The sequence below is a fragment of the Microtus oregoni genome, unplaced genomic scaffold (assembly GCF_018167655.1).
Source record: "Microtus oregoni isolate MIOR12 unplaced genomic scaffold, Mior012 000113F_000, whole genome shotgun sequence".
Lineage (NCBI taxonomy): Eukaryota > Metazoa > Chordata > Mammalia > Rodentia > Cricetidae > Microtus > Microtus oregoni.
In genome coordinates, this window is record NW_024544739.1 from 1,054,930 (window position 1) to 1,080,850 (window position 25,921).

A 25,921-nucleotide genomic window follows, 5' to 3' on the forward strand; every position below is an offset into this window, starting at 1 on the left:
CTTTTTCTTCTCTCTCTCAAGCCTACGTACATTTATCCAACAGTGTGGTAATTTATGTCTGAATCTGTTTTATTGTGAATCTCTAACATTTTTTTACTATCCAGGAGCATTTATTAAAATGTTAAGCAGTTCTTAAAAACTTAAGTTGTACCATGTACAGGTAATACGGTACCGCCTGTGTCCTGCCCAGTTGAAACCTTAACTGAGCTGTTTTTATGGTAATTACGGTAGTTCCTGCCTGAGACCAGCACAGTTCAGCATGGCAGAGCTGAGCCAAGCTGCTCCTGCCTCAGAGCCATTTGGTGCCCCTGAGCCACACACAGTTCCAGGCACACAGCAGTCCACATTGCCATCAAGCAAGCCATAGAGCTTTACTCCAAATGCTCCATTCAAAAGCTCTGTCTCCCACAGGAGCCAGACAGAGATTGCAATGGCGGCACAGCCCAGAAAGCCGGCATTTTAAAACAGCCAGTTTTTTCCTGCTGCTGAAGTACGGAGCGGCGGGCTGTGTCCCGCCACCCGGCTAGCTTTACCCGAAATAATTACACGGAAACTGTATTCTTTTAAACACTGCCTGACCCATTAGTTTCAGTTTCTTATTGGCTAGCTTTTACATATTGATCTAACCCATTTCTATTAATCTGTGTAGCCCAAGAGCTGGCTTACCAGGAATGATCTTAACCTGCGTCTGTCTGGAGTGGGAGAATCATGGCGACTCCCTGACTCAGCTTCTTTCTCCCAGCATTCCGTTCTGTTTACTCCGCCTACCTAAGGGTTGGCCTATCAAATGGGTCTAGGCAGTTTCTTTATTAATAAGAAATCACTCCCACATCATTTGGGGAAGGTGATAAAGGCAGTGCTGAATAGATTTGGGCTGCCTAAATGTAATTTGGTCTTAAGAAATTCATAGGAAAATTATCAAACTATTGTCTACAGCTCAGTATATGTGTATCAGAGACATATTCCTGCTGCCCAAAGGCAAGGGACCTCTACTGAGAAACCTAATTCCGGACTGACTGTGTCAATGAGAGGAGACTGGATGCCTATGCCCAAAGTGAGAAAGAAAAATCTGGACAGATGGCAAAGAATTTGAAGGACAGCCACTTCTCTCCTTCCCACTCAAGCTGTTGGTTAGGTGGTTGATCCAAAACCACCTGCCCAAGGTCATGGCACTCCAGTCCACTGGTTCTATGTATTGTGTCTCCTGATCCAGACCCAGGTTTATTACATAAAGCCATTCCATGTCTTCACTAGAGAAGTGAGTTTTGTGAGACAAACTGCAAAAATAAAGACTCATTAATCTGGGCAACAGCACCATTTAGAAATAATTAATATCTTTTAAAACACATATGGACAAAGAGGATCTTCGCCCCTTTCGTGAACTGATGAATTGGACATTGATAGCAAAGATAAAGTGGGAAGAATATCTGGCATTCACTGTCCCCACAGCTATCAAATATAGAAGCTGTTAACAACATAAATTTTAGACTTATGGGAGATTTGAAGGAAACCTCTCTGGGACTACAGAGGTCCCTGTTTCTTCCTAAACATATTTACCAAAAGAAAATGTCTTGGCTCTCCAGATTCCATCTTCTGGAAATGTTCAGCTGCCTAATCCTGTTGAACAGTTGTGGAGCCCAAGAGCTGAACTCACCTCCTCAGCCACCGTGAAGATAGTCAGCCCACCTTCACAGAAGACTAGTGCTTCATGTGGAACAGTGTTGCCACCCCCAACCAAAGCTTTGTGTCATCATCAAGGCTCTACTTAGGTCATTAAACCCCTCATAGGCAGTTTTCTTCCCTACTAACCCACAGAAATATCCAGCATACATGTCCTATAATGCTGCTCACACAGCCCCTGGAGACCCAAAATAAAACCTCATTCATCTTCCCAAATACATGAGTCATATTTTGCCAGGTAACCCAATCTCTTTTTGTGCCTTTTCTGTAAAAAATTCTTTGGTGTCTGAGTCAACAACTCACATGAATGTTTTTTTTTCTAGCTCCAATCTCTTTATTGGTTATCTACTATTGATTTTTATATTACTTCATAATAATGAATATCAAAATTTCCACTTCGTTTCCTCCTCCCACTTTCTTCTCGCTCCCCCACCAAACCTCTCCACTCCTACTCCAATTTAAATTGAGGGCGGTGTACCTTGACCTGTTTAAAGTCCAAGCCTACCCTTCATCCATCGAGATTTAGGAAGGCAAGCATCCACATAGAATATGATCACAAAAAAGCCTGTATATGAAGTGCAGACAAATGTCAGTGCCATTATCATTGGCTTCTCAGTCTGGTCCAATTGTCAGCCACATTCAGAGCTTCCACTTTGATTCCATGTTCTTTCATTCCCAGGCCACTGGTTTAGTTGAAACCCCCTTTGTTCAGGCACAGTGTCTCAGTGTGTGGACCAAGCCATTTTATTCCTGACATCCTTGCTCTTATTCTCCAACAGTCGGCTATTCAACTGGAGCTTGGAAGCTCCATCTAGTTTTTGGATTTTTACCCTGACTTGATCTCCATCTTGGCCATACAAAAGTTCCATGGTGATATTCAAGATAGTCATCAGTCTGACTATAGGATAAGGCACCCATTGTGACTATAGACATGGCACAGTGCAGTCAACCTCTCCTCACCTGCCCAAGTTCCTCTAGGGGGTCACCCCATGCCTCTAAGAACCCCTCGAGAGATAATGATCTTGAAAACCCCAGAATGGCCTACTCAATTAATATCATCAGTGTATGTGCATTAACTTGTGTGTGTGTGTGTGTGCATGTGTGTGTTTAAATCACAATAAAAACAAATGGATTGTAATATTGAAATTTCTTCTCATCTTGAGAAGAATGTTTGCTAGAGAAATACTGTCATAGTAGTACTGAGAGTGTAAGCTGTCTCAGCAAGGAGAAGTAACTAGAGGAATCCCCCAGGTGTTAGGCTCATTGTCCCAGGAATTACGCCCAAGGAAAGTCAATGAACTCATGGATGGAAGATAAAACTCAGCCTAAATAACACTCCAAATCATTTAGGTGGAACATGAGATACTGTTGCAACAGTTTCAAGATTTCAAAAAGCCTGGACTAGAACATAAGGGGAACACAATGATGTGGAGCTGAGAGTGCATGGCAAAACTGATTGGATCTGGCAAAAATTATGGAAGCATACCAAGGAAACCACCAGGGGGACAAAACCCTAAGAAATCTGTATGACAACATATCATGTTTACAATTCTGTGATTTTTAGACAAAGGAAAGATCCTAAATATGTCACTGCCACACTGCTGATGATTAACCCATTCCATCGTAGTGGGACTCCCTGTTGTTTTTAAGATAACCTGTCAATTCTGTCTATTTAGGTACAGGGAAATTTGCATTGTTTGCAGAGATTAACTAACAGCATCATTTACTGAGAAGCAAAGGCAAGGCAAAGCAATCATAGACATGTTGTTGAATGCTGATGATGTTATTGGGAGTTTTGTGGGTATTTTCTTAAAGGGAAATCATCGGTGACTCTCATGAATGAAGAGATCCTATCTCTGTGATGTGTCTGGAAGGACTGAAATAAATAAACTAAAATAGTTTTTTTTTCTCACATTCTAGTAACATTTTTTTTGCTATATCCAAATAAGTGAGTTGCATGAGTTTCTTCCACTCCTTCAGCCAATAGCCACTGAGATACCAGCCCATTGAGGTGTGCTCTCTCTCTCTTTCAAAAACCAACATTTACCTTCGGCTTGATCTCTTGCTTCCAGTTTCCCTTCTGGCCTCTATGCTTCTTTCCTGATCCCGCTGAGGGCTTTTGTCAGGGATGGTCATCTGTAAGTTTTTGCCCTTTAAAGATATAATCATTCTATTAATCATAATTCTAAACTGGTGTGGGGGATTATTTGACTAAGGAAAGGAGAAAGCATACATAGAGGCAGGAAACCTTATCTTTGCAAATGACCCATTTGGAATCCCTACTTCAGGCTCCTCTCTTCTCCTATTTTTGTTTTTTTTTTATTAGTTTAGGACAAGATTAAAATTCAATATAAATGTCTGTGAACACTGAATGAGTTAAGTATGTGTGACCACCTTGATGTCTGCCTGTCTGACAACAGGGCAGAGTTCATGGGCATCTGACGCATAGCACAGGATTGTCAGCAATCAATCTCTGGTCCACCTAACTCTACAGCATAAGAGTTGTCATGGTTGCTCATCTGATCCTCTTCATATGATCTACATCCACAGAGATGTCAAAAAATCCTCCCCTGAAAAGGCAAGTTCTTTTCAAATGAAAGATTATACAGCAGAAGAGACATGGAAGATTTATTAGGGCAAGCTCTTGAAAGGATAAAGTGATGGTAGTAATTCATTGCTTAATTAAATAAAGAAACTGCTTCCCCTGTTAATTTAGAACATAGGTGGGAGGAGAAAGAGAACAGAATGCTGGGAGCAAGAAGCAGTGTGCTCAGAGACACCATGATCCACTCTCGTGGGAAGACGTGATAGCTCTCCTCTCTGAGGCAGAGGGCAATGCAGCCAGCAACCAGGTTAGACCTGTTGAATCTTTCCTGGTGAGCACACTCGTGATGCTACATAGATTATTAGAAATGGGTTAATAGGCTAAACTAATGGGCCAGGCAGTGTTTAAAAGAATCGTTTGTGTGTAATTATTTCTGGACATTAGCTAGCGAGGCTGCCCTGGTGCTGGTTACACAGCTCCGCTGCTCAAATTACTACAGAATGGCACTCAGACATGTGGAAAACTGAATCCACTGAAAGCCTGAGAAAGCCTGGGAACGAGTAAAGCATGTTTTCTTTTTAGCAGCTATATCTCGGGTATGCACTACTTGCTAGTAGCAAGCAAGCACACTCATTTAAGAGAAGATTCCTGACTCACCTACAGCTTCAAAACCCTGCTGCTGTTAAGTGGTCCTGCCACGAATCATTTAAATGGTGTTGATAAAAGCCAGCTGAATGCTTGTTTGTTTTAGGCAGTAGCAGGAAAAAAAAACTGTGATGTTTTAAAATGCCAGAATTCTGGGCCATCCTGCCAGAACAAACTCTGACTGTTTGAGTCAGGAGGGCCAGCTACAAAGAGAGGGCTTGAGTGTTGTCTTTTGCAGCTTGTTTGATGGCAAGGACCTTGAAACACTGTAGACTTGTGGCACTGAATGCGGCTCTGGCTGGTACCTCAGCGATAAGTTTGGAATGGCAGAAAGCTAAGGAATAGGCTACATCTAGCTGGCAAAGCCACCTTGTCGTCATATTGAGATTGCTGTGTAAATTAAGGATTCATGTGGTCAAAAAAACAAAGAGAGATATTGAGTAAAGAGTGATTCAAAGACAAAGAAAATTTTTCAATGATTTACAGTGTGTTAAAAATATGTGCAGGCAGGTGGGGGGGGGGGCAAAAAAAAATATGTGCAGGCTAAAAGTTGAAGTTCTTAAAGTTAAAATAAAATGAAGAGAGTTGTTGTTTGCAGTAGTACACACCTTTAATCCCAACACTTGGGAGGCAGAGAGAGATTGGCATCTGTAACTTCAAGGTGTGGTAGCACATACCTTTAATCCCAGTGCCGAGAAGGCAGAGACAAACAGGTCTCTCTGAATTCAGGTGTAGTACCATACACCTTTGATCCCAATGCTGGGAGGCAGAGACATGTGGATCTCTGAAACTTCAAGGACAGCCTGTTCTACAGAGTTATTCCAGGTCAAAGATACAGAGAACCTGTCTCAAAAGGCAAAAGATAAAAAGGAAAAATAAATTAGAGCTTAAATTGAAGCTAACAAAGATGGAAAATACGCAGAGAATTTTGATACTGTATGCTATTGTGCTCTGTTTGAATCATTTGAATGCTGAGGAAGGAGCAATAGCTGCTAAAAGATATTTGTTTATAAATGCTGCTGAACTAATCCCACATAGATATTTTGAAAGTGCCTTGACTTTAAAATTTGGATCTAAGGACATGATGCTTTGGAAAGGAGGTTCTTATATTGTTTTCAGAGAGGGTGAGAGTCTGTGGACTGCCGCTATCCCAATATGGTATTACGGATCAAGACTTTCCTCATATGACCTCCGTCCACAGAGATGTCAGAAAAATCCTTCCCTAAGAGGGCAAGTTCTTTTCAAATGAAAGATTATACAACAGAAGAGACATGGAAGATTTATTTGGGCAAGCTGTTGAAAGGATAAAGTGATGGAAGAAGGTCATTGCTTAATTAAATAATGAATCTGCTTCCCTTGATAGGTTAGAACATAGGTGGGAGGAGTAAAGAGAACAGAATGCTGCTAGAAAGAGGAAGTGAGCTCAGAGATGCCATGCACCCCTCTCCCGGGCAGACACGGGAGCTCTGCTCCCTGAGGCAGATGGCAATGCAGCCAGCCACCAGGTCAGACATGCTGAATCTTTCCTGGTAAGCACACCTCATGCTGCAACATACATTATTAGAAATGGGTTAAGAGGCTGAAAATACTGGGCCAGGAAGTGTTTAAAAGAATACAGTTTTTGTGTTGTTATTTAGGGGCATAAGCTAGGTAGGCGGCCATGGTGCTGGGGACGCAGCCCCGCTGCTCAAATTACTACTATAAAGGGGGAAATTGAAGAAGGGAAGGAAGAAGAGAGAGAGAGAGAGAGAGAGAGAGAGAGAGAGAGAGATGGAAGAATGGATGAATTCAATCATTCATTGGAAAAATGAGTGAACCAAAGAATGAGGAGAACTAGAAGGATAAAATGTGCTGCATTCCCTGTGAGAGTCAGGTCATATGAAAGATGGACATTGTTTTGCACTGAGGAGGAGGATTTTCCATTTTGCCTTCTTTGTGCTCCAAGCCCAGCCACAAGAGTGATGATGAGGACTGGGAGAAGAAGAGGTGAGGGTGTACCAGAATTCCCTGGTATAAGTTATCACCCAAATTGTAGCCAAATCACCTGAACTGAGACAGCTGATCTACATGCTGGACCCTAACTGGCAGTTTGACAACTCTAACATTTTAACCAAGTTTGTGAAGATCAAGGAAGCAGAAATCGCCCCGTTACAGGATGGCAAGATCCTTACATGATGGGAGTCGGACATCAATACCATACTGGTATTTGGGGGTCTGATTTGTTTGTGGGGTCTTTGCTACACTTCACCTAGCATCAGGGATTCCCTCGTTTACTGATTTGATGGAGATCGGTGCATTCATCATATGTGTGCATGTCACACATTAGTGGGCATCAATGTGTGCATGTTTATCCTGTGTGTGGATGCGTCTGTCGATGAGATTTATAGCCCAAGTCCTACAGAACATGATCAATGAAAGGTAACACTGTTTTCCTGATATGACAGGGCAATTATTTAAATGAACTCACAAGGGTTGGATGGCATGCAAAGGACCAATGAGAGTTCAAGGAATACCGAATCCAGGCATGACAAAGTAGGTGGCAGACAGAATTCTGACAAAAGGAAGTAGATAGCGTGACGTCCATCCCACTGCAGAAGAGCAACTGGGCGGAGACACTTTTCTCTAAGCAGGAGGCTCCTGGTCACTCAACATGCTCCAGTGGAGTTCAAACATCCAGTGACTTACAGCCAGTACGAATTAAACTATTCATCAAATGAAACCTAATTTCCTCTGATTTTGAGTATACATTTGTGTCCCTTCCTGATTAATCTACTCTTTATCCTCTTAAGTCCCAATACCTCACTCTGATATCTGTCACATCTTTCCAGTTGACATGTTTTTCCCTCAAGCTTTATCCCGCCCCGAGATCCTACAACTTTTGTCCCCTCTCCACTACTCCCTAGACAGCCATCTTGTCCTTTACCACACCAAGCATTACCAGTAAATCCTCTCCAAGGAGAAAGACCATAAATCCTGCTTTGTTTTGAGGCATGTATTTCTGTGATGTCCCATCCACCAAACATAATCCATCATTCACCAAAGAACAAAACATGTTCAAAAATTTTTATTTTTCGAGCAAGAATATTCCATTGGAAAAAAATACCAGGATTAATAGAAGACCTGCGGTATCTCTGAAAAAAGCACATTCCCCAAACACAGTTTTAAGTGTGCCCCTCAAATTTTGAGAATTTCACTTTAACAGATCTTCACCAAATTGTAGACATAGATATGGAAGTCATTATTAAACTTGATGAAATACACAGAAGGTTTGGTGGGAACTTGGCAAATAATTTTACCTATCTCTTGGGTTCCATCTTTTTTGTTGTACTGCACACCTTTACCTGCCAAGGAATCCCTGCCTAATGCCAAAGTCACCTCTACTGGAGGACATTCAGGCATGATGTGGACATTGCCTTCAATGGAGTCATCAAGATGGTGGTAAAGGTACATGACTGGATCATTCTCCTTGACAATGTAGAAACAGGTCATCCTGGTCTGCACCTCATCTGGGACCATGACACTGCACTCCTCCTTAGAGCCTGGCATGATGTGGAGGTTGCCTTCAAGGTAGTCATCCAGGAGGTGGTAAATATACAAGACCGGATCTTTCTTGTAGGTAATATAGAACCAGGTCTTCATGATTGGCACCTCCTCTAGGACCATCCCATTCCAGTCTTCTTTAGAGCCATTTGTGCCCATGAATGTATGTTTTAATGCTCTGCCAACTATGGTGTTTGACAGATGAGTGTCTGTCACCTGAGGAAATGGCACATTATTAGGCAGGATCTTAAGGTTTAAAATCCTTTCATCGCTGTGAAGCTCCAAGCCATAGACACAATCAATCCCATCATATTTCAACAAATAGAGAGAGGGATATGTTGGCAGTTGATCTAGAATGATGGCTTTCCACTGGGTGACTGGTTCATTGGCTTCCTTCCTAGCCATGAGAAATTCGGTGGCCAACAATATTCTCCAGGGCCTCAAAAGGCTACTCAGTTTTTGCTTCTGGAGAGTTGGCCCATTCTTCTTCTGGAGAGGTGGCATGCATCTCATACTAAGAGGCATCTTTATCATGATGGTAGATTTAGTGAGATAGGCCACAACACTCCTGTTCCACTGTCTCTTGGCTCTCTTTCTGTGCTTGGGCTTCATAGCTGCCAATCTCTGCATTGGAAGAATTCTTCAGTTTCAATCAGACACAAAGTGGTTTCCTCCACCATAAGTGCCTGCAAGGTTAAGAAGGGGAGGATGCGATGTCAAGATTCTTTTCTGGAAGATCTTTGGGGAAGGTGAAAAAGGCAGTGCTGAATAGATTTGGGCTGCCTAAATGTAATTTGGTCTTAAGAAATTCATAGGAAAATTATCAACTATTGTCTACAGCTCAGTATATGTGTATCAGAGACATATTCCTGCTGCCCAAAGGCAATGGACCTCTACTGAGAAACCTAATTCCAGACTGACTGTGTCAATGAGAGGAGACTGGATGCCTATGCCCAAAGTGAGAAAGAAAAATCTGAACAGATGGCAAAGAATTCGAAGGACAGCCAATTCTCTCCTTCCCATTCAAGCTGTTGGTTAGGTGGTTGATCCAAAACCACCTGCCCAAGGTCATGGCACTCCAGTCCACTGGTTCTATGTATTGTGTCTCCTGATCCAGACCCAGGTTTATTACATAAAGCCATTCCATGTCTTCACTAGAGAAGTGAGTTTTGTGAGACAAACTGCAAAAATAAAGACTCATTAATCTGGGCAACAGCACCATTTAGAAATAATTAATATCTTTTAAAACACATATGGACAAAGAGGATCTTCGCCCCTTTCGTGAACTGATGAATTGGACATTGATAGCAAAGATAAAGTGGGAAGAATATCTGGCATTCACTGTCCCCACAGCTATCAAATATAGAAGCTGTTAACAACATAAATTTTAGACTCACAGGAGATTTGAAGGAAACCTCTCTGGGACTACAGAGGTCCCTGTTTCTTCCTAAACATATTTACCAAAAGAAAATGTCTTGGCTCTCCAGATTCCATCTTCTGGAAATGTTCAGCTGCCTAATCCTGTTGAACAGTTGTGGAGCCCAAGAGCTGAACTCACCTCCTCAGCCACCGTGAAGATAGTCAGCCCACCTTCACAGAAGACTAGTGCTTCATGTGGAACAGTGTTGCCACCCCCAACCAAAGCTTTGTGTCATCATCAAGGCTCTACTTAGGTCATTAAACCCCTCATAGGCAGTTTTCTTCCCTACTAACCCACAGAAATATCCAGCATACATGTCCTATAATGTTGCTCACACAGCCCCTGGAGACCCAAAATAAAACCTCATTCATCTTCCCAAATACATGAGTCATATTTTGCCAGGTAACCCAATCTCTTTTTGTGCCTTTTCTGTAAAAAATTCTTTGGTGTCTGAGTCAACAACTCACATGAATGTTTTTTTTTCTAGCTCCAATCTCTGTATTGGTTATCTACTATTGATTTTTATATTACTTCATAATAATGAATATCAAAATTTCCACTTCGTTTCCTCCTCCCACTTTCTTCTCGCTCCCCCACCAAACCTCTCCACTCCTACTCCAATTTAAATTGAGGGCGGTGTACCTTGACCTGTTTAAAGTCCAAGCCTACCCTTCATCCATTGAGATTTAGGAAGGCAAGCATCCACATAGAATATGATCACAAAAAAGCCTGTATATGAAGTGCAGACAAATGTCAGTGCCATTATCATTGGCTTCTCAGTCTGGTCCAATTGTCAGCCACATTCAGAGCTTCCACTTTGATTCCATGTTCTTTCATTCCCAGGCCACTGGTTTAGTTGAAACCCCCTTTGTTCAGGCACAGTGTCTCAGTGTGTGGACCAAGCCATTTTATTCCTGACATCCTTGCTCTTATTCTCCATCAGTCGGCTATTCAACTGGAGCTTGGAAGCTCCATCTAGTTTTTTGATTTTTACCCTGACTAGATCTCCATCTTGGCCATACAAAAGTTCCATGGTGATATTCAAGATAGTCATCAGTCTGACTATAGGATAAGGCACCCATTGTGACTATAGACATGGCACAGTGCAGTCAACCTCTCCTCACCTGCCCAAGTTCCTCTAGGGGGTCACCCCATGCCTCTAAGAACCCCTCGAGAGATAATGATCTTGACAACCCCAGAATGGCCTACTCAATTAATATCATCAGTGTATGTGCATTAACTTGTGTGTGTGTGTGTGTGTGTGCATGTGTGTGTTTAAATCACAATAAAAACAAATGGATTGTAATATTGAAATTTCTTCTCATCTTGAGAAGAATGTTTGCTACAGAAATACTGTCATAGTAGTACTGAGAGTGTAAGCTGTCTCAGCAAGGAGAAGTAACTAGAGGAATCCCCCAGGTGTTAGGCTCATTGTCCCAGGAATTACGCCCAAGGAAAGTCAATGAACTCATGGATGGAAGATAAAACTCAGCCTAAATAACACTCCAAATCATTTAGGTGGAACATGAGATACTGTTGCAACAGTTTCAAGATTTCAAAAAGCCTGGACTAGAACATAAGGGGAACACAATGATGTGGAGCTGAGAGTGCATGGCAAAACTGATTGGATCTGGCAAAAATTATGGAAGCATACCAAGGAAACCACCAGGGGGACAAAACCCTAAGAAATCTGTATGACAACATATCATGTTTACAATTCTGTGATTTTTAGACAAAGGAAAGATCCTAAATATGTCACTGCCACACTGGTGATGATTAACCCATTCTTGTAGTGTGACTCCCTGTTGTGTTTAAGATAACCTGTCAATTCTGTCTATTTAGGTACAGGGAAATTTGCATTGTTTGCAGAGATTAACTAACAGCATCATTTACTGAGAAGCAAAGGCAAGGCAAAGCAATCATAGCCATGTTGGTGAATGCTGATGATGTTATTGGGAGTTTTGTGGGTATTTTCTTAAAGGGAAATCATCGGTGACTCTCATGCATGAAGAGATCCAATCTCTGTGATGTGTCCGGAAGACTGAAATAAAAAAACTAAAATAGTTTTTTTTCTCACCCTCTAGTACACATTTTTTTTGCTATATCCAAATAAGTGTTTTGCATAAGTTTCTTCCACTCCTTCAGCCAATAGCCACTGAGATACCAGCCCATTGAGGTGTGGTCTCTCTCTCTTTCAAAAACCAACATTTACCTTCAGCTTGATCTCTTGCTTCCAGTTTCCCTTCCGGCGTCTATGCTTCTTTCCTGATCCCGCTGCGGGCTTTTGTCAGGGATGGTCATCTGTAAGTTTTTGCCCTTTAAAGATATAATCATTCTTTTAATAATAATTCTAAACTGATGTGCGGGATTATTTGACTAAGGAAAGGAGAAAGCATACATAGAGGCAGGAAACCTTATCTTTGCAAATGACCCATTTGGAATCCCTACTTCAGGCTCCTCTCTTCTCCTATTCTTGTTTTTTTTTATTAGTTTAGGACAAGATTAAAACTTAATATAAATGTCTGTGAACACTGAATGAGTTAAGGATGTGTGACCACCTTGATGTCTGCCTGTCTGACAACAGGGGCAGAGTTCATGGGCATCTGACGCATAGCACAGGATTGTCAGCAATCAATCTCTGGTCCACCTAACTCTACAGCATAAGAGTTGTCATGTTTGCTCATCTGATCCTCTTCATATGATCTACATCCAGAGATGTCAAAAAAATCCTCCCCTGAAAAGGCAAGTTCTTTTCAAATGAAAGATTATACCGCAGAAGAGACATGGAAGATTTATTAGGGCAAGCTCTTGAAAGGATAAAGTGATGGTAGTAATTCATTGCTTAATTAAATAAAGAAACTGCTTCCCCTGTTAATTTAGAACATAGGTGGGAGGAGAAAGAGAACAGAATGCTGGAGCAAGAAGCAGTGTGCTCAGAGACACCATGATCCACTCTCGTGGGAAGACGTGATAGCTCTCCTCTCTGAGGCAGAGGGCAATGCAGCCAGCAACCAGGTTAGACCTGTTGAATCTTTCCTGGTGAGCACACTCGTGATGCTACATAGATTATTAGAAATGGGTTAATAGGCTAAACTAATGGGCCAGGCAGTGTTTAAAAGAATCGTTTGTGTGTAATTATTTCTGGACATTAGCTAGCGAGGCTGCCCTGGTGCTGGTTACACAGCTCTGCTGCTCAAATTACTACAGAATGGCACTCAGACATGTGGAAAACTGAATCCACTGAAAGCCTGAGAAAGCCCGGGAACGAGTAAAGCATGTTTTCTTTTTAGCAGCTATATCTCGGGTCTGCACTACTTGCTAGTAGCAAGCAAGCACACTCATGTAAGAGAAGATTCCTGACTCATCTTCAGCTGCAAAACCCTGCTGCTGTTAAGTGGTCCTGCCATGAAACATTTAAATGGTGTTGATAAAAGCCAGCTGAATGCTTGTTTGTTTTCAGCAGTAGCAGGAAAAAAAAAACTGTGATGTTTTAAAATGCCAGAATTCTGGGCTATCCTGCCAGAACAAACTCTGCCTGTTTGAGTCAGGAGGGCCAGCTACAAAGAGAGGGCTTGAGTGTTGTCTTTTGAAGCTTGTTTGATGGCAAGGACCTTGAAACACTGTAGACTTGTGGCACTGAATGCGGCTCTGGCCGGTACCTCAGCCATAAGGTTGGAATGGCAGAAAGCTAAGGAATGGGATACATCTAGCTGGCAAAGACACCTCTTAATTCTACTGAGATTGCTGTGTAAATTAAAGACTCATGTGGTAAAAAAAGAGATATATAGAGTAAAGAGAGATTCAAAGACAAAGAAAATTTTTAAATGATTTACAGTGTGTTAAAAATATGTGCAGGCTAAAAGTTGAAATTCTTAAAGTTAAAAACAGGAAGAGAGTTGTTGGTTGCAGTAGTACACACATTTAATCCCAACACTTGGGAGGCAGAGAGAGATTGACCTCTGTAACTTCAAGGTGTGGTAGCATATACCTTTAATCCCAGTGCCGAGACAGCAGAGACAAACTGGTCTCTGTGAGTTCAAGGTGTAGTACCGTACACCTTTGATCCCAATGCTGTGAGGCCGAGACATGTGGATCTCTGAAACTTCAAGGACCCCCTGTTCTACAGAGTTATTCCAGGTCAAAGATAAAGAGAACCAGTCTGAAAACGCAAAAAAATCAAAAGGAAAAATAAATTAGATCTTAAATTGAAGCTAACAAAGATGGAAAATACACAGAGAATTTTGATACTGTATGCTATTGTGCTCTGTTTGAATCATTTGAATGCTGAGGAAGGAGCAATAGCTGCTAAAAGATATTTGTTTATAAATGCTGCTGAACTAATCCCACATAGATATTTTGAAAGTGCCTTGACTTTAAAATTTGGATCTAAGGACATGATGCTTTGGAAAGGAGGTTCTTATTTTGTTTTCACAGAGGGTGAGAGTCTGTGGACTGCCGCTATCCCAATATGGTAGTACGGATCACGACCTCCTGAAAGGTTGCTGTGAACACCTTCAAAAAATAGCTTCAGTCAACTGCCAATTGAGATGAAACTATCCCACAGGTTATGAAGGCGTATGTCATAAACAATGCCACACCAGTTTGGAATTATGATTAATACGCTGGTATTTACTTAAAGGGGAAATAACTTACAGATCACCGTCAGCCCTCTGTGCAACCAGGAAGGGAGTCTAGTCACCTGCAGAAAAGAAAATGAATAGAGCGAGGAGAGGGAAGTGGCCGCTTTTTTAAAGAGAGAGAGACCACGCCCCAGTTGGCTGGTATCTCAGCAGCTATAGGCTGGAGGAACGGGAGGACCTCCCACAATACCTCCCCTTTTGTTTAAATAAGAGAGTTCTAAAGCTACTATGAAATTATATACAATAAGTACAAATATCCTATTCTAACTAGATAGGTCTTGTATAAAAAATAACTTGGCCAAGTCATGAGAGAAAGTAACTCCATTTATATAGTCTACAACCCCATCAAAAATCTGAGAAGGGAAATAATGTTATCTGGTTAATTAGGAAGTTGAGTAAAACAACTTCCAAAACATGCAACAAATCACAGAGACAACTAGCTACCTGGACAATCACCCAAATTCACGTTAGCAGCATTGAAGCAACCAACTTTGGCTAAGGCCTAACATAACTGACAAATCATTTTCAAAGGCAGGTAACTTTTTGAAACTATCTTACCCTGTCTAGGCAGGACATGACTGTCTTGTTTTATCCATTGATGCATGCTCTGTATCTCTGTCAGTGGTTGAGGTATGGTCATTTCTTTGCCCCAAGGCAAGTTCTGCCTAAAAGAAAGGCTACAGGTGGAGTGTCTTCGTGCTCAACATTCTCTCGGGAATAGAGTGGTGTTGCCAGGAGCAATTGTATCTCATTCCCACTAAACTCTGAGTTAGATTAAAGGCCATTTTCTACAGCTCTTTGAAGAAGTTGAAGATTATCTATCTTAACTGAGTATGATCTCTATATATCTAAAGAACCTGATTAGTCTAATTATAAATGACAAACTTAGATGACTATTAGTCTATATAATTCTCAATATCTATCTAACTTAAAGACTGACAATAAATGACTATGAAACAAATGAGGACAATGACCTCCAAATATAAACAGTGTACAAATATTTATTGCAGTAGTTAAATATATATCAATACACAAACATTATATAAGTATCTTAATCAGAGGTAGAAATGTACACTACAATATGGTAAATATATACTATATATATATATATATATATTGATATATATATATATCAATACAATATATGTCAATACATAAAAATGTTTTAAACTGAGGTAGAAACATGCAGGCATACAAAAGTCAATACAATTTAACTTTGTATCAATATACAATTATCTATACCAATATATTTGTCTAAAAATAGAAACTCAGATTTACAAATCTATTATCCTATCATCCCCTTTTTTTCCAATGATTCCTGCACTTATAAAATTCCTCCCCCAACCCTAAATCGTATACTAATTATAATCAACCCCTAAATGATGTCCATAAACCCAAGGGCAAACTTTACTGGGAGAGGGGCGTTGTCCTCTAGAATTTCTTCCAGCTGTCATGGGGTGACGTGCTCTCTGGGGGATCCTGTGAAAGTAAAATGATGGTTAAATTTCAAGATCAATGTTTATTGAAATTGCCAATAGTCTCTGAGTATTTTGTGCTGGTCTGGCCAAAATATTGTATAAGATGTGCACCACTTTAGCTAACCAAGTTGGAATTGTCTAGTGCAGCTGGTACCCAAATCAGGTCTTGTAGTAGCACTATCAGTATCATGACGTCATATCAACCAGGTGGAGTTGTTGTTATGGGGCCCCATCTTCTTACTGGAAACTACAAATATCACTTCAGGAAAAACTCATTGTTCATTGTGAAAAAAATTAAACTTTATTCATATATATATATGTATATTCATTGAAAGGCATGATAGATATATTCAATGATAAGTATGATAGATATGAAGAAAAGCAAAGATGTTTTCTAAACTCATATTTCTTTCTGTCCCACATCATGGCTCTTAATAAGAGACAGAAACTCCAGAAATTCTCGGTTTTTCTCTTACTAACAGGCTTGGAAATAGAGAAGGACTGAGCCAGAGTCCAACTTCAACACCAGCTTTATAAATTTAGAAATATGGTTTAATATATTTTACTTATACAACTCATTCAGTTTTCTTGATATTTCCTATTGGGCAGGTATTTTTCCATCTGTCAGTATCCAAACATCCAGGGTCCCTTGAATTTTTCAAAGATGAGTGTTTTCCTGTGAAGATAAGAACAGAAAACTGCCCCATTTTATATGTTTTTCTTACTACCTGTATGAATATCATCATTGTGGATGAGTTGTCATTTCTCCTTTCCAAGAGGTTTCTCCTCTTCAAATTGAAACTTTATTAATTTTGATGGTATCCACAATTTTTCCTCCTCTGTGGAAACAAGAGCAAATCCCATTCCCCAATGTAGCACATCTCCTGGCTTCCACTTAGAGGTCAGCACATCGTTGAAATAAATTGGTTGATTTAGTTCAGCAGACTTTTCCATTATCCAATGTCTTTCTGCTGCTGTCATTCCTTTCTCATTAGCGTTAAGAAAATTCAAGGTTGATAAAGCATTATGTAATCTATTTCTGGGGGTATTTATGGTCCCTTTCTGTTTGTTCAGCATATGCTTTATAGTACAATTTGATCTTTCTATAACTGCCTGACCAGTAGGATTATTTGGTATACCTGTAATGTGTTTTATACTATAATACTCAAAAAAAGTGTTTCATTTTCTTAGATACATATGCTGGACCATTATCTGTCTTTATTTGTGCTGGTATACCCATGATGGCCATAACTTCCAATAAATGTGTGATTACTGAATCAGCCTTTTCTGAGTTCAGGGCAGTTGCCCATTGAAAACCTGAATACGTGTCTATGGTGTAGTGTACATATTTTGATTTACCAAATTCCATAAAGTGGAACACATCCATCTGCCAGATTTCATTTCTCTTAGTGCCCTTTGGGTTACTCCCTGCAGGCAACGCTGTTTGATTATAGAAAGAACAAGTAGGACATCTCTTGATAATGTCCTTAGCTTGTTGCAAAGTAATGGGAAATTCTTTCTTTAGGCCTTTACTATTGACATGATGCTTCTTATGAAATTCTGAGGCCTGCAACACACTTCCAATCAATAATTGATCAATCTCAGCGTTGCCTTGGCCTAGAGGACCAGGCAGACCTGTATAGGGCCAGATGTGTGTTATGTACATCAGACAAAGCCTATTCCTGACTATCTCTTGTACCTAGATAGACAATGAAGTCAACTCTGTGTCATCTGGTATAAATTCAGCAGTTTCAATATGCAAGATAACTCTTTCTGCATATTGTGAATCTGTAACTATAGTAAGAGTTTCTTTAAAATCCCTTAGCACCATAAGAATGGCATATAATTCTGCCTTTTGAACAGAATAATAAGGGCTTTTTTCCACCTTACTCAATTCACCTGACTTGTAACCTGCTTTCTCTGATTTATTTGCATCAGTATAGAATGTGCGGCCTCCAGTTATTGGAGCATCACGTACAATTCTAGGAAGAATCCAAGAAGTTCTTTTAATAAGGTTAAGTCTACCATTTTAGTATAGTTGCTATTAATTTCTCCCCCAAAATTAGCAAAAGCTCTTAGCCACGGTTCATTGTCTTCCCATAACTTTTTTTTTTCTTCAGTCGTAAAAGGCACTGTAATTTCTGCTGGGTCTATAGCTGCTAGTAGACTAAGTCTCAGCTTACCTTTTATAATTAATTCAGAGACTTTTTCCACATTAGTTTTTAATGTTTTACTTGGTTTCTTAGGTATAAATATCCACTCTAAAATAATATCTTCCCTCTGCATTAGAATCCCTGTAGGAAAAATTCTGGAAGGCAATATGACTAGGATGCAGCTAAGATTTGGGTTCACCCTATCCACATGTGCCTCCTGTAATTTTTCCTCAATCATTATCACTTCCTTTTCTGCTTCAGCTGTCAGTTTTCTTGGACTATTCAAATCTTTATCACCATCTAAGGTTTTGTTTAAATGATCATGTGTTATCCCAACAGCTGGTCGTAGACTGGAAATGTCTCCTAACTATCTTTGGAAGTCATTAAGGGTGTTTAACTGGTCTCTCCTAATTTGTGCCTTTTGCATTTTAATTTTCTCTAACCCTATTCTGTAACCTTGGTAATTAATAGAATTTTCTCTTTGAATCTTTTCAGGGACAATTTGGTATCCCCAACTAGGCAAGACTTTCTTTACTTCTTCAAACATCCTTTCTAATGTATCTTTTTTTTTTTTTGAATCAGATAACAAGATGTCATCCATGTAATGATAAATTATGGACCTTGGGAATTGTTTACCAATTATTTCCAATGGCTTACTTACAAAATATTAGCACGATGTAGGACTATTGAGCATACCCTGTGGGAGGACAGTCCATTGATATATCCTATTAGGCTGAGAATTATTATAAGTAGGCACTGTGAAGGCAATTTTTTCTCTATACTCTTCTTGTAATGGTATAGTGAAAAAACAATCTTTCAAATCAATAACTATAAGAGGCCATCATTTTGGTAACAGAGAAGGCAAAGGAATTCCAGATTGTAGTGGGCCCAAAGGTTGAATTACTTTGTTGACAGCTCTTAGATCTGTCACCATTCTCCACTTACCAGATTTCTTTTTTACAACAAACACAGGAGAATTCCAAGGGCTGGTTGATTCTTCAATATGGTGAGCATCTATTTGCTCTTACAATAGCTGTTCAATGCCTGTATTTTATCTTCAGCTAGAGGCCACTGTTTGTTCCATACTGGCTTCTCAGTTAGCCATTTTAAAGGTAGGGCTGTTGGGACCTCTAAAGGTTTGATATTTGCTGTATGTTCTTGTAGAGCCTGAATGGCTGGTGACCTTTTTCCATAATACCTCATCATATTGTCCCAGAATTATGAGTTCCTGGAACTACAGGAATGTTAATCTGGGTATTCCATTGTTGTAGCAGGTCACGGCCCCACAGATTTATGGCAATATTGGCTATATATTGCCTTAGTCTTCCTATTTGTCCTTCGGGCCATATGCATTCAACCCATCTTGTGCTTTGTTTTACACGAGATAGGGTTCAAATTCCCAGAAACGGAACATCTACCCCTTGATGTGGCCAATTCGGATGCCAAGATTCTGGGGTAATGATACTTACATCCGCACCTGTGTCTAAGAAGCCTTCAATAAAATGCCATTTATACAGACCCTTCACTTTGGTCTTTGATCGTTAATAGAAGTCTGCCAAAATATATGTTTACTCTGTCCTACTGGGTTTTTTTGACTCATCCTCCACACGTAATTCATCATTTAGACCAGTATTACGTTTTACAGCAGAAATTGGAGTTTTTAATTTTCTTGGTGAGGCACGTTTTCCACTGTGACTGGGAATGACTGGGCCACTGTTGCCTTGGGGGCCTGTGAGAGGCCCCTCAAGGAGTTTCCCGACGGTATTGGGTTGCCTTGTTTGTCGGTTGTTGACCTGCATCCGTTGGACCAATTAAGGACTTTACCACATCTCCTACATATACCTGAATGCCTAGGTCTCCTATTTATGCCATTCCTAGAGGAGACATTATTCCTAGGAATTCTGTGCCTGCAATCACTTCTCAGATGTCCTAATTTACCACAATTAAAACACCTGGCAGTTTGATGTCTCCTCATTGCTGTGGAAATCGCTTCTCCTACCCAAGATTCATCATTATTGCTAAACGTCTCAACATTCATCGTATGCTGAATCCATTCATCCATAGGTGCTGATCTAGACTTTAAAGGCCCAGTTATCTTTTTGCATTCTATGTTTGCATTCTCAAAAGCTAGAGATTCAAGAAGTATTCGTCTAGCTTCTGGGTCTGTTACCCCTACGTCCAGAGCCTTCATTAATCTTTGCAAAAGTCAAGAAAGGGTTCTCTCTGTCCCTGCCTAATTCTGGTATATGATTCTACCCCTTTTCCTGGATCTTGTATCCTATCCCAAGTATTTAAAGCTGCTTGGTGACTTAGACACAGTACTTCATCGTCCTAAAGAACTTGGACCTGTGGATGAGCATATTCTCCTGCACCAAGAATTTGATCTTGGGAAACCTCCACACCTTTTGCTCTTCCTTGCTGTTCCATATGTTTGGATTCTTCACTGAAATAAATTCCAAACATCAAGGAAGTTCCATTATCTAAAACTGCGGACACTAACGGATGGAAATCTTGGGGGGTAGCTCTAGCATTAGAAGCCCAAGTCCTTACCCTTTCCTTTACATATGCAGAGTGCAAGACAAAATTAACAATAGCTTGCTTAATTTCTTTTAGATCATTCATTGCTATTGGCGTCCATCTAGCTTCTGTGACTCCCTTTGAGCCTTTAGAAGTTGACGCTCTGTCAGAATTAAGTATAGTTTATGCTGCTAAATCCTTGGTAAGCCAGTACTAATAGCCGGTGTTGGCATTATATCCTGTCCTTGTGCCTTATTACTCTGTTCACCATCTCCAATCATGTCTTCAATCATTTCAAGTCTTTTTATTATTATCTTTATTTTTGTCTATTTTGAATCCTGAATCTCCTGACCTGCATGAGTTTCTAGTAAAGATTGTGTGGTTCTTAGGAGTGCCATATTCTTCCGAAATGATAGAATATGTAAAAGAATACTGAAACCCAGTAACCAGTAAATTAAGTTATCCCCATAGTCATATAAACCTTGCATGATATAACCCATTGTATTGGTAAACAGAACAGTAAAATTCGCGGTGGAAACGATAACTGTCATATTACCTATTATCCAGCAGGTGGCGCAGTTGCCAAGTCGCGAGGAAAACAGGGTCCTTTTTCAGAATCTGCCTAGTATTTGATAAAAACTGAAAAATGTAAGTTGCTCAACAAAGTAAATGTAATTAAATCATTTCCAGAGATGGAACCAGAAACCCAGAATCCAAGGGTAGAGAAGACCAACCTGGAAGCCCCTTATGCCTCCACGTGACAGAGTCACCCTTAGGGGTTGCAGCTTTCAGAAACCACGTGCTTGGTTCGTGCCACTTAAGAGCTGTGCTTGCAAGTGAGATTTAAAAATGACTCAGAAAAGAGCAAACCATTCGGGCGGTGACTATGTAGGCCTGTGGATATGATAGGGTGCATGTGGACTGGAAGTCAATCTGAGGTGTCTAAAGAGAAAATATAAAGAACTGCAGCAATAAAAGCCAGTGCATGAAGATTTATATTAATCTGCTGGCTCCACATACAAGACACAGGACACAAGGCCACCTGCCGGCCCCGGCAGCTGAGGAAGGGAGGCTCGCACCAAGCTTAACTCGCGCCCGGAGGCCGAGCAAGGGAAGGAGAGGTCCTAACACCAAACGTTCGGTGCCAACTGAAGGCGGAAGTCATAAACAATGCCAAACCAGTTTGGAATTATGATTAATAGGGTGGTATTTATTTAAAGGGGAAATAACGTACAGATCACCATCAGCCCTCTGCGCAACCAGGAAGGGAGTCTAGTCGCTGGTCAGCAGGAAGTGAAGAGAGCGAGGCGAGGGAAGTTGCAGCTTTTTAAAAGAGAGAGAGACCATACACCAATTGGCTGGTATCTCAGCAGCTATAGGCTGGAGAAAGGGGAGACCTACCGCAACAAGGATATTCCATTAAAGACATAATTAACGAGGCACCAATTCAGCAGGAAGCAGTTTGGAGATAAAAAACTGAACTCAGGTTCTCAAATATGGCTTATAAACGTTCTTTTACATTTAAATGGGGATATGATATAGATATGTATAATTTGCATTAGTATAGATTTTGCTTTATTGATAGAGATTTAAGGTCAATATATATATGCATTTTTGATCTTTTTTAAGGTATTGTGATTGTGTAGTTCATTTAAAAATGTTATGTATATAGGTTGTTAATGGATAATCATTAATAATAGTCAAGTTTGTAGTCATGTTAGTTAGATTTTCTAGCTCTATAGATATATATTTCAGTTAGATAGGCATTCTTCATATCTTTCTTAGACTACAAAATATGCTATTTAATGTTTTAATACCTTAGGGTTTTTTGTGACAATGAGACACTCTGCTCCTGGCAGCACCAATTTACATCAGGAAGAAGATGGGCATCAAATAGGATCCTTCTTGAGTGTGATAGACATTTGGGCAAGAAACTGCTCTTGCCTAAACGATTGCATAAAGGACACAGAGAACACGTAGAGAGAGGACTACCGAACTTCCCTAAAGTTGAGATGATCTTTCGGGTTTCCTGATTTATGAAAGAGTCTGCAAGACATTCTTCAAGACAAGCAGATAGTGACTGCCTTTGAAATGTCCTGCTTCATGGAAATGTCTGCTGGAAATTATGGGCCTGTTGACTGAAGATGGATACCCCAACAGTACAGAGGAATGTTGGTTGACCGTACAGGCAGCGAGAGGTCTCTGTCATTTCGAGAGATAGAATATTGCTTACTTTTTTTGCTTATGTAATATTGTATTCTTCTAGAGTCTTTGATGGAGTTGAAGAATAGATTGATAGTTATAGATTTCCATTATTATGTAAAAGATAAATAGATATAAATATTGTAACTGTAATTCTTGCTTGATAACTGTTTTGTTATATGTAATTTTGCTATATTAAAGTTAAAGATTCCATTCTTGTTTAAACAGAAATAGGGGAAATGATGGAGTAAGGTCATTGGTTAATTCAATAAAGAAACTGCTTGCCCTGATAGGTTTGAACATATGTGGGTGGAGTAAAAAGAACAGAATGCTGGGAGGAACAGTAAGTGAGCTCAGAGACACCATGCTCCCCTCTCCCGGGCAGACACGATAGCTCTGCTCTGAGACAGAAGGCGATGCAGCCAGCCACAAGGTCAGACATGCTGAATCTTTCCTGATAATCACAGCTTGTGGTGATACATAGATTATTAGAAATGGGATAAGGGGCTAAACTACTGGGCCAGGCAGTGTTTAAATGAATACTGTTTGTATGTAATTATTTCAGGACATAAGCCTCCAAGGCAATCGTGGTGATGGGGATGCAGCCCTGCTGCTCAAATTTCTACAGAATGGCACTCAGTCGTGTGGACAACTGAATCCACAGAAAGCCTGAGAAAGCTCAGGAAAGAGTAAAGCATGTTTTCTTGGTAACAGCGATTTCTCGAGCCTGCTCTGCTTGCTAGAAGCAAGCAAGCACACTCATTTAAAAGAGGCTTCCTGACTCAGCTTCAGCTGCAAAACCCTGCAGCACTGAAATGTTTCCTGCCACGAAACATTTAAATGGTGTTGACAAAGTCAACTGAATGCTTGTTTGTTTTCAGCAGGAGCAGGAAAAAAAACACTGTGATGTTTTAAAATGCCGGAATTCTGGGCCATCCTGCCAGAACAAACTCTGACTGTTTGAGTCAGGAGGGCCAGCTACAAAGAGAGGGCTTGAGTGTTGTCTTTTGCAGCTTGTTTGATGGCAAGGACCTTGAAACACTGTAGACTTGTGGCACTGAATGTGGCTCTGGCCGGTACCTCAGCCATAAGGTTGGAATGGCAGAAAGCTAAGGAATGGGATACATCTAGCTGGCAAAGACACCTCTTAATTCTACTGAGATTGCTGAGTAAATTAAAGACTCATGTGGTAAAAAAAGAGATATATAGAGTAAAGAGAGATTCAAAGACAAAGAAAATTTTTAAATGATTTACAGTGTGTTAAAAATATGTGCAGGCTAAAAGTTGAAGTTCTTAAAGTTAAAAACAGGAAGAGAGTTGTTGGTTGCAGTAGTACACATATTTAATCCCAACACTTGGGAGGCAGAGAGAGATTGACATCTGTAACTTCAAGGTGTGGTAGCATATACCTTTAATCCCAGTGCCGAGACAGCAGAGACAAACAGGTCTCTGTGAGTTCAAGGTGTAGTAACATACACCTTTGATCCCAATGCTGGGAGGCAGAGACATGTGGATCTCTGAAACTTCAAGGACAGCCTGTTCTACAGAGTTATTCCAGGTCAAAGATACAGAGAACCTGTCTCAAAAGGCAAAAAAATAAAAAGGAAAAATAAATTAGATCTTAAATTGAAGCTAACAAAGATGGAAAATACACAGAGAATTTTGATACTGTATGCTATTGTGCTCTGTTGAATCATTTGAATGCTGAGGAAGGAGCAATAGCTGCTAAAAGATATTTGTTTATAAATGCTGCTGAACTAATCCCACATAGATATTTTGAAAGTGCCTTGACTTTAAAATTGGAACTAAGGACATGTTGCTTTGGAAAGGAGGTTCTTATTTTGTTTTCAGAGAGGGTGAGAGTCTGTGGACTGCCGCTATCCCAATATGGTATTACGGATCACGACTTTCCTCATATGACCTCCGTCCATGAGATGTCAGAAAAATCCTTCCCTAAGAGGGCAAGTTCTTTACAAATGAAAGCTTATACAACAGAAGAGACATGGAAGATTTATTTGGGCAAGCTGTTGAAAGGATAAAGTGATGGAAGAAGGTCATTGCTTAATTAAATAAAGAATATGCTTCCCTTGATAGGTTAGAACATAGGTGGGAGGAGTAAAGAGAACAGAATGCTTCTAGAAAGAGGAAGTGAGCTCAGAGATGCCATGCACCCCTCTCCCAGGCAGACACGGGAGCTCTGCTCCCTGAGGCAGATGGCAATGCAGCCAGCCACCAGGTCAGACATGCTGAATCTTTCCTGGTAAGCGCACCTCATGCTGCAACATACATTATTAGAAATGGGTTAAGAGGCTGAAAATACTGGGCCAGGAATTGTTTAAAAGAATACAGTTTTTGTGTTCTTATTTAGGGGCATAAGCTAGGTAGGCGGCCATGTTGCTGGGGACGCAGCCCCGCTGCTCAAATTACTACTATAAAGGGAGAAATTGAAGAAGGGAAGGAAGAAGAGAGAGAGGGAGAAAGAGAGAGAGAGAGAGAGAGAGAGAGAGAGAGAGAGATGGAAGAATGGATGAATTCAATCATTCATTGGAAAAATGAGTGAACCAAAGAATGAGGAGACCTAGAAGGATAAAATGTGCTGCATTCCCTGTGAGAGTCAGGTCATATGAAAGATGGACATTGTTTTGCACTGAGGAGGAGGATTTTTCCATTTTGCCTTTTTTGTGCTCCAAGCCCAGCCACAAGAGTGATGATGAGGACTGGGAGAAGAAGAGGTGAGGGTGTACCAGAATTCCCTGGTATAAGTTATCACCCAAATTGTAGCCAAATCACCTGACATGAGACAGCTGATCTACATGCTGGACCCTAACTGGCAGTTTGACAACTCTAACATTTTAACCAAGTTTGTGAAGGTCAAGGAAGCAAAAATCGCCCCGTTACAGGATGGCAGGATCCTTACATGATGGCAGTCAGACATCAATACCATACTGGTATTTGGGGGTCTGATGGGTTTGTGGGGTCTTTGCCACACTCCACCTAGCATCAGGGATTCCCTCGTTTACTGATTTGATGGAGATCGGTGCATTCATCATATGTGTGCATGTCACACATTAGTGGGCATCAATGTGTACATGTTTATCCTG

General features: G+C 40.5%; 1 protein-coding gene across 1 annotated transcript; it reads right to left on the reverse strand.

The window, feature by feature from the left end:
* Nucleotides 1-8,083: 8,083 nt before the first annotated feature.
* Nucleotides 8,084-8,800, reverse strand: LOC121443762 (spindlin-2-like; the record flags this gene model as incomplete). Its single annotated transcript, XM_041645559.1, has 2 exons — nucleotides 8,084-8,283; nucleotides 8,431-8,800. Coding segments are annotated over 2 exons (570 nt in total), but the record flags the coding sequence as incomplete, so codon positions are not given.
* Between the last annotated feature and the right edge of the window lie 17,121 nt (nucleotides 8,801-25,921).